The 9680-nt window shown below is 52.5% G+C and overlaps 1 protein-coding gene across 12 annotated transcripts in view; it reads right to left on the bottom strand.

Moving 5' to 3' along the window:
* CEP164 (centrosomal protein 164) overlaps positions 1 to 9680 on the bottom strand; it is a 69687-nt gene that overhangs the window by 10070 nt on the left and 49937 nt on the right. For 11 of the 12 annotated variants that reach the window (XM_024751775.1, XM_024751770.1, XM_024751776.1 and 8 more), the window contains 6 exons: positions 9118 to 9330; positions 2606 to 2737; positions 2297 to 2513; positions 1352 to 1429; positions 1003 to 1134; positions 519 to 641 (listed from right to left, as the gene is read on the bottom strand). In XM_024751775.1, coding sequence (XP_024607543.1) covers positions 519 to 641; positions 1003 to 1134; positions 1352 to 1429; positions 2297 to 2513; positions 2606 to 2737; positions 9118 to 9330 — 895 coding nt within the window. The remainder of the gene's footprint in view (positions 1 to 518; positions 642 to 1002; positions 1135 to 1351; positions 1430 to 2296; positions 2514 to 2605; positions 2738 to 9117; positions 9331 to 9680) is intronic. The other variant, XM_024751780.1, reaches the window with a different exon arrangement.

Here is a 9680-nt window from a genome sequence, read left to right as displayed (position 1 = left end):
GAGTGTTCATTTCTTTACTCATGAAATAGGAAATTCCTCAAACATAGGAAGGGTATTCAAAAGGTATTAAGTAGCACCAAATATGACAAATTTCCATTATACGTGGCTTGTCTCTTCTTTGGGTCTCAGCTTACATGTCACCTCTGAGAGACCTCCTTCCGCATCCTAAAGATAGACCATCCCTGTTATTCTATCTCCAGACCCTTGCTTTTTAAAAACACTTATGATAACTTGAAATAATTTTAATTGTCAGTCAGTCAGTGTGTATGTGTGTGTGTGTGTGACCCCGGGGTGTGTGTGTGTGTGTGTGACCCCGGGGTGTGTGGGGGTGTGTGTGTGTGACCTCGGTGTGTGTGTGTGTGTGTGTGTGTGTGTGTGTGTGAGACCCCGGGGTGTGTGTGGGGGGTGTGTGTGACCCTGGGGTGTGGGGGGGAGTGTGTGTGTGACCCCGGGGTGTGTGTGTGCGTGTGTGCGCGTGTGCACGCACACGCACGTGCCCGGGAGCGTGGCGGGGTCACCTCGGCTTCGTACTGCTCCCGGGCCTCAGCCACCACTTGCTGATGCTCCTCCTTCATCTTGTCCATCTTCCTCTCGTGTTCCCTCTCCACCTCCTGGCGCTTCTCTCTCAGGAGGCCACTGAGCTGCAGGGCAGGCGGCAGGGATGCGACATGCAGGACTGAGGCTGGAGCAGCACCCGGGGACTGAAGCCCTTGAAGGGACTCATACACACATGTGACACAACCTCCCCAATGTCCCCACATGCACACGTCAGGTGACATACACACGGCCACACCCAGCACGCCCTCCTCCTCACATATAGGGCATGGGGGTGGAGAAGCACTTGGCCTCCGGGGAACTAAGGCATGAAAACGGACCCTGAAGTCCTGACCCCAGCTGAGCTGTCCGAAGCAAAGCAGAGGACCCCTGGGCCAGGATGGCTCGGCCGACCATCAGAGTGTCCGCGACAGGTACACAGAGTCGAAGGAGCAGACCGGCGCTCACCTCTTGCTCGTACTCGAGAACGTGGTAAGCTTTCTGATGAGCTCTCTGCTCCGCCCGCCCAAGGCTCTCCTGCAGCTGGGCCTCCTCTTTCTGATGAGCTTCCTCCATCTTCTTCTGGAGGCTGGAGACCACCTGAGGAGGCACCCACACAGGGGAGCGTGACCCGCAGAGAGCGCTGCAGAGTGGCCGCGGGGGACTCGCTTCCCAGGGTCCTAGCACCCATCCCCCCGGGGGCTGCAGGAGAGGGAGACTCCCTCCCTAGGGGACGGGGTGTGGGTGATGGGGTCCCACGGCTCACACCCCAGGATGCCCAGGGTCTGCCCCGCCGGCCAGGGCCACCGCCCCTCACCTCCCTGTGCTTGGCCTCCAGCGAGGAAGAGAGCCGCTCCAGCTCCTCTCTGTGCTCCCTCTCCAGCGCTGCCACCGCCTGGGGCAGAACAGAGGGCCTGTGAGGATGCGGGGCAGGCTGTCCGGGCTCCGACCTGAGACGAGGAAGAGCCAGAAGACCACCCCCAATGCCTCTCGAGCTAAGCACTCAAGGGGAACCGCAGGCACATCTCTGTTCCTCCGAAATAACTGTCCCTCAAGTCTGCACCTCGCAAACGAACAGGGACGTGAACGCCAAGTGGAGGGGCCTTTCAGTAAGGCTCGGTCACGGCTTCCATTCCCCTGCCTCTAGGCCACCGGTACATAGGCAACACTCCTGCCTGTGCGTAAGCACCAGGCAGGGAGGCCTGCACGTCTCAGCACCACCTCCCAGAGCGCATGCAGTACAATGATGTCCCCACACCCCCCACACCTCGCTGCAGACACCCTGGGCCTGAGAGCTGAAACTCCACCCATCACCAAAAGAAAACAAAAGTTCCATGTGGCCTATCACCTACTTCAGCCTCTTACCTAGAGACAGACCCACTGGCCTGGAGGGACAGGGAGTAAGAACAAAGGAGAAAAAATTCCTCTGAGCGGGCTAGCCTCTCACTCTGAGGCAGGGGTGGAAAGGAGAGAAACGCAAGGTCCTCACAGCTGCCCCTCAGGGACAAGGACAAGGCCCCTTTGTCTCAAGAGCTCTGGTCTGGTTTAAGTTCTTTCAGTCATGAAATCTTCCCAAATCCACAGGCCAGGTCCACACGGGCCCACCCAGCCAGCCCAACATCTCGTTGCCCATCCACGCAGACACCCGTTCTCCACCTGGCTCCCCACCCTGCGCCCCAAGGCTGGCGCTTCCTCTTCCTCAGCGCTCAGTTCCTCCCCAGGCAGCCCAGGATCACACTGGGGTGGGGAGGGGGGCGCTCACGTCTTTCCTCTCCCCTTCCAGCTGCTCCCTCAGCTGCTGCAAGGCCTTCTCCTTCTCCGTGTTCAGGGCGGCCTGCTCTCTCTTCTCCGAAGCCTCCATGTCTTCCCTGAGACGCTCCAGCGTCTGCCTGTTTCTCTCTTCCAAGCTGGCCCTCTCAGCCTTCTGTAGAGACTCCAGCTCTTCTCGCAGCCTCTGCAGGGAAGCCTCGTGCTCGGCCCTGGGCAGACAAGCGGGTGGGGATGGGCCTGGGCACTGGGGGAGGCGGGGGTGGATCTCCAGGGGGCCGGGCAGCCCACAGCCCGCACTCACCTGATTTGGTCCTCATCCGCTTCCACGCTGCACTGCACCTGGGCGCAGAGCCGGGACAGACTCTGGCCTTCCTGCTCTCTCACCAGGCTCTTCTCTTCCTTGGTGGCTCTCTGCAGCTGCTCCGTCAGGGAACTGTGAAGCAAAGGAAAGGCAAGTTTGTTGGCGGGACCACAAGGCCTTCCCTCTTTTAGGCATAACCCCTGGCTCTCGGCCTCCAAAAGCCCGTAGCCTGCCTGTGAAGCTTCCTAAGTCTTTTTTTTTTTTTTTAATTTTATTTTTTATTCATTATTTATTTTTGGCTGCCTTGGGTCTTCGTTGCTGTGTGCGGGCTTTCTCTAGTTGCAGCGAGCGGGGGCTACTTTTCGTTGCGGCGCGCGGGCTTCTCATTGCGGTGGCTCCTCTTGTTGCAGAGCACGGGCTCTAGACATGCAGGCTTCAGTAGTTATGGCACGTGGGCTCAGTAGTTGTGGCGCACGGGCTTAGTTGCTCCACGGCATGTGGGATCTTCCCGGACCAGGGCTCAAACCTGTGTCCCCTGCATTGGCAGGCGGATTCTTAACCACTGCACCACCAGGGAAGTCCGAAGCTTCCTAAGTCTTAAAGACAAGTCTAACCTCAGCCTCTGGGTCCTGCTGCCTCCCTCTAATACCTCCCCAGGTTAGAGGGGCTATGAACCACCTGCTCTTTGCTGCCGGAAGCAGATTACAGGCTCCATGATCCCAGCACAGCATTTCTGCCAAAGGCTCCCCTCGGCCTCCAGGTTCACCTCGGTGGCGTTCACTCAAGGTGGGATCCAGTCTGACTCCAGCCCAGCTCTGGCCACAGCAGATGAGCCACCCCCTCTAAACCCCACTACACTCTTCCCTGCCTCTTGGCCTTTGTTCATGCTGGTTCCCCCGTCTAGAATCCCCTTTCCTACCTGATGAACCCATGTTCCTTGTTCAACACCCAGCTCCCTCCTCTCAGAGAAGTTCATCAATTACCTTTCTGCTCCCAACACACTTTATATGAGGACCTTTCTTAACCATGCCGCTCGGTGCCACGCATCACACTGCACCATAATTAATTAATCTTTTGTATGTGTGTTTTCCTTACAAGCCTGGGAGCTTCTCCAGAGAAAGAGTCTTGTCTTAAAACCTGTTTTATCCTAAGTGCCAAACACAGTAACAGATACGACGTAGGTACTCAATGCATGTTTGTTGAATTTGAACAGTATCACCCAGGCCTAAACTATAAGCAAGCTTTGATTATCTATGAGGGGTATCTTACTTGCAGACTAACGATAGTAACCTTCTCATCCCAAGCAGACAACCCTCCTGCGGCCCCCACGTGACCAGGGGCTGTGTGCTGTGCACGATTCAGAAGACAATTTCTTTGAAAAGCTTCTGGAGTGAATTCCAAAGCCAGAAAAGATTTAGGTTCATTTCCTATTTTAAGTTATCAGCACCACTGCTCTCTTCCATGATGACAGAAAATTTGAGTGAAGTAAAAATCCTTCCTTCTAGATTCCCCAGAAACACTTTCTCTTCATCCCGTGGCCAAATGTTACACGTAGCACCGCAGAATGGCAGAGCTGGAAAGGTCTTTAGAGGTTAAGTCCTGCATTTTACAACTCTCTCTCTTCATCTTACAACCAAACTCAATCTCCTTGTTTTGTAACTAAAGAAACTGAGAGTTAGCCTGTCTGCCTTACTGCCTGCTTTCTCATTCGAGAAATATTTGCTACAACGTCAGCTGGGGTTTCCAGAAATTTCTACCAAGTGGCAGTTTCCCAGCAAAGAGGAGGCGCCACCCCTCAGAAAGGCTCACACGTAAACAGAAACAGGGTTCTCGTGATAAACTACTTGGAAGACAGCCAGACAAGGCACTGCCCACAGAGAAACCACTTAGTCAAGACCGCTGACACTGTACTGATTTCGACTGAAAATATTTACAATCAAGAGCCATCATTTATTGAGCAACTACTGTGTTTCAGGCCCTGCGTCGGACTTTGGCAGGCTGGTTTTCACCACGACTTAAGAGGTCTCTGGGAGGCCCCCTCTGCAGTTGGGGGGTTTGGGGAGGGACAAAAGGCACAGTCAGCCCAGCTGAGGGTGACTGGGAAGAGAGAGGAGCCTGGTAGGTGGGCAGGGAGACACCACGGGGATTTCCTCCCAGGCACTGTCTCTCAAGGTTAGCTGAGTTGCACCCTGTTTGGGTGGGCCCCCGCCCCAAGTTTCAGTTGGCTGGAAGAGGAAGATGCTGTGGGAAGATCTGTTCTCTGGGATGCACTCTGGCTGGGGATCCAGGAGGGGTGACATAAGGATGGACCCAGGGTCAGTAGATCCTGTGTTGGGCTAATGAGAGAGACTGTCCCCAACCCTCTGGGCAGTTGGGTGTTGGCTTTGTTAGTTTCTCTAAATTAAGCATAAATATTTTTATAAGTCTTTGCTACATATGATAGAAAAATAGCAAGTCTCTAGCACTTTCAGATGTTCTGTCCAAGAGGACAAGATTTAGCCTTTAGTTTAATTGCTAAGTAAGTGAAATATATTAACATCTTTTTGTAGCACCTTTCCCATCCTGGAACTGTGACAGAGATTGCTTATTACCCTTCTCAATATCCATTCTCCCATTTTTCTTTACTAAGAGAACCCTGATTTTTTTTCTATCAGGTACAGAGGACCAGCTGAAGGAATACATTTCCCAGTTAGCCTTTGCAACCAGGGGTAGCCAGCCAGATATAAGTGGAAATTATTGGGTAAAGTTTCCAGGAAAACTCCTTTAAAGAATAAGCAGAAGTTATTGGGTAAAGTTTCCAGGAAAGCGCCTTCAAAGGGACTGAATGAGCTAGAAGGTGCCCCTAATCTTCCTGCCTGGAGCACAGATACGATGGCTGGAGATCCAGCAGCTATACTGGACTGTAAAGAGACCCTGAGAGTAAAACCCAGCACTAAAGATGGCAGAGACATGAAAGGAGACCAGGGACCTGGTGACTCTGTGTAGCCATCATGCCAGCCCTGAACTGCCTCTTCCTATAAAAATAAAACTCCAGCATACATACACACAATCCTGTACACGCGGGCCCAGCCCAGGCTTCCATGTCACATTTGTCTATAGTCTTTTTTTTTTTTTTTAATTTTATTTTTTATTCATTATTTATTTTTGGCTGCCTTGGGTCTTCGTTGCTGTGTGCGGGCTTTCTCTAGTTGCAGCGAGCGGGGGCTACTTTTCGTTGCGGCGCGCGGGCTTCTCATTGCGGTGGCTCCTCTTGTTGCAGAGCACGGGCTCTAGACATGCAGGCTTCAGTAGTTATGGCACGTGGGCTCAGTAGTTGTGGCGCACGGGCTTAGTTGCTCCACGGCATGTGGGATCTTCCCGGACCAGGGCTCAAACCTGTGTCCCCTGCATTGGCAGGCGGATTCTTAACCACTGCACCACCAGGGAAGTCCGAAGCTTCCTAAGTCTTAAAGACAAGTCTAACCTCAGCCTCTGGGTCCTGCTGCCTCCCTCTAATACCTCCCCAGGTTAGAGGGGCTATGAACCACCTGCTCTTTGCTGCCGGAAGCAGATTACAGGCTCCATGATCCCAGCACAGCATTTCTGCCAAAGGCTCCCCTCGGCCTCCAGGTTCACCTCGGTGGCGTTCACTCAAGGTGGGATCCAGTCTGACTCCAGCCCAGCTCTGGCCACAGCAGATGAGCCACCCCCTCTAAACCCCACTACACTCTTCCCTGCCTCTTGGCCTTTGTTCATGCTGGTTCCCCCGTCTAGAATCCCCTTTCCTACCTGATGAACCCATGTTCCTTGTTCAACACCCAGCTCCCTCCTCTCAGAGAAGTTCATCAATTACCTTTCTGCTCCCAACACACTTTATATGAGGACCTTTCTTAACCATGCCGCTCGGTGCCACGCATCACACTGCACCATAATTAATTAATCTTTTGTATGTGTGTTTTCCTTACAAGCCTGGGAGCTTCTCCAGAGAAAGAGTCTTGTCTTAAAACCTGTTTTATCCTAAGTGCCAAACACAGTAACAGATACGACGTAGGTACTCAATGCATGTTTGTTGAATTTGAACAGTATCACCCAGGCCTAAACTATAAGCAAGCTTTGATTATCTATGAGGGGTATCTTACTTGCAGACTAACGATAGTAACCTTCTCATCCCAAGCAGACAACCCTCCTGCGGCCCCCACGTGACCAGGGGCTGTGTGCTGTGCACGATTCAGAAGACAATTTCTTTGAAAAGCTTCTGGAGTGAATTCCAAAGCCAGAAAAGATTTAGGTTCATTTCCTATTTTAAGTTATCAGCACCACTGCTCTCTTCCATGATGACAGAAAATTTGAGTGAAGTAAAAATCCTTCCTTCTAGATTCCCCAGAAACACTTTCTCTTCATCCCGTGGCCAAATGTTACACGTAGCACCGCAGAATGGCAGAGCTGGAAAGGTCTTTAGAGGTTAAGTCCTGCATTTTACAACTCTCTCTCTTCATCTTACAACCAAACTCAATCTCCTTGTTTTGTAACTAAAGAAACTGAGAGTTAGCCTGTCTGCCTTACTGCCTGCTTTCTCATTCGAGAAATATTTGCTACAACGTCAGCTGGGGTTTCCAGAAATTTCTACCAAGTGGCAGTTTCCCAGCAAAGAGGAGGCGCCACCCCTCAGAAAGGCTCACACGTAAACAGAAACAGGGTTCTCGTGATAAACTACTTGGAAGACAGCCAGACAAGGCACTGCCCACAGAGAAACCACTTAGTCAAGACCGCTGACACTGTACTGATTTCGACTGAAAATATTTACAATCAAGAGCCATCATTTATTGAGCAACTACTGTGTTTCAGGCCCTGCGTCGGACTTTGGCAGGCTGGTTTTCACCACGACTTAAGAGGTCTCTGGGAGGCCCCCTCTGCAGTTGGGGGGTTTGGGGAGGGACAAAAGGCACAGTCAGCCCAGCTGAGGGTGACTGGGAAGAGAGAGGAGCCTGGTAGGTGGGCAGGGAGACACCACGGGGATTTCCTCCCAGGCACTGTCTCTCAAGGTTAGCTGAGTTGCACCCTGTTTGGGTGGGCCCCCGCCCCAAGTTTCAGTTGGCTGGAAGAGGAAGATGCTGTGGGAAGATCTGTTCTCTGGGATGCACTCTGGCTGGGGATCCAGGAGGGGTGACATAAGGATGGACCCAGGGTCAGTAGATCCTGTGTTGGGCTAATGAGAGAGACTGTCCCCAACCCTCTGGGCAGTTGGGTGTTGGCTTTGTTAGTTTCTCTAAATTAAGCATAAATATTTTTATAAGTCTTTGCTACATATGATAGAAAAATAGCAAGTCTCTAGCACTTTCAGATGTTCTGTCCAAGAGGACAAGATTTAGCCTTTAGTTTAATTGCTAAGTAAGTGAAATATATTAACATCTTTTTGTAGCACCTTTCCCATCCTGGAACTGTGACAGAGATTGCTTATTACCCTTCTCAATATCCATTCTCCCATTTTTCTTTACTAAGAGAACCCTGATTTTTTTTCTATCAGGTACAGAGGACCAGCTGAAGGAATACATTTCCCAGTTAGCCTTTGCAACCAGGGGTAGCCAGCCAGATATAAGTGGAAATTATTGGGTAAAGTTTCCAGGAAAACTCCTTTAAAGAATAAGCAGAAGTTATTGGGTAAAGTTTCCAGGAAAGCGCCTTCAAAGGGACTGAATGAGCTAGAAGGTGCCCCTAATCTTCCTGCCTGGAGCACAGATACGATGGCTGGAGATCCAGCAGCTATACTGGACTGTAAAGAGACCCTGAGAGTAAAACCCAGCACTAAAGATGGCAGAGACATGAAAGGAGACCAGGGACCTGGTGACTCTGTGTAGCCATCATGCCAGCCCTGAACTGCCTCTTCCTATAAAAATAAAACTCCAGCATACATACACACAATCCTGTACACGCGGGCCCAGCCCAGGCTTCCATGTCACATTTGTCTAGGGCCTCGCAGACAGCTACTCAAAGAGTAGGAACCCAAATAGAAACTTCTGGATCCGAGAGCACCTCACACCATATCACACGGTCCCTCCCAATCTCAGCGGGTTCCAACAGGGCCCTGACTCCCAACAGAGAGGACGATGTAGTTGTTCTCTGGAGACAAACCGCCTGGGTTAATCCGGGCTCTGCTGCTTACAAGCCTCCATACCTGGGACAAGCTACTTAACCTTTCTGTGCCTCAGTTTCTTCATCTGTATTATAGATGCTACAAAACAGAATTGATGACGACACCTCATAAGGGCCATTCTGAGGACTGAACAAATTAATAGACGTAAAGCATATGGATCAGTGTAATCTCTCAAAAAATGTTAGCTACCCTCATTATGATCACGCCTCCCAAGTCCTCCCCCAAAAGAGGAAAGGCACGAGCCCTGGCCAGGGAGCCCACCCCTCCACACGGGCCACTGGGGAGCAGTCCTGGAGGGGCCCTGGGCATCCCCGTGGCTGCCAGGGTGGGAGGAGGGTGTCCCTGCACAGCCGGGGCGGCTGGACTGGGGTCGGGGCGGGACCTGAGCGCCTTCTCTTTCTGCCGGTGAAGCTGCAGGGTCTCCGCCGCCTCCTCCTCCTGCCACAGCTTCTCCTGCAGCCGCGGCATCTTCTCTCGCTTGGACTCCCGGAGCCACCTCTGCTCTTGCTCGAGTCCTTGGGCCACCGCCTCTTCCGAGGCCTTCAGTGCAGCCTCTGAGAGCTGCTGTGGGGGAGCCGCAGGCTCTGTAGATCGCCTGCCAAGGGTGGAAGCAGCATTTCACTAGGTTTACTATCCACCCACCTTTCGGCACTAGGATTTATACAGATACAGAACAGCACATACGGAACCCTAACAGGGCCCAGGGTCAGGAATCATAAGTGCAAATCACTGTACCCAAGGGCGGGCAGCAGGGCTACCCTCTCGAAGACACAGGCAGCATTTGTTCTACAGGACAAGCCCCACGGTGGCTGTCAAAGGCCCCGAGAGCCTGGGGATGAGGGTGCCCCGTAGGAGGCTCTCAGGGCACCTGGTGGGTTGTGGCCTGAGTGAACACCCAAGCTGTGGCTCAAGGGCTGGCGGCAGCAGGAAGAGAGCGAAGCTCTG

Source organism: Neophocaena asiaeorientalis, unplaced genomic scaffold, assembly GCF_003031525.2.
Source record: "Neophocaena asiaeorientalis asiaeorientalis breed wild unplaced genomic scaffold, Neophocaena_asiaeorientalis_V1.1 scaffold479, whole genome shotgun sequence".
NCBI classification, from domain to species: domain Eukaryota; kingdom Metazoa; phylum Chordata; class Mammalia; order Artiodactyla; family Phocoenidae; genus Neophocaena; species Neophocaena asiaeorientalis.
Note: the sequence above shows the minus strand (reverse complement) of the source record. Positions and strands in the feature narration are given on the sequence as shown.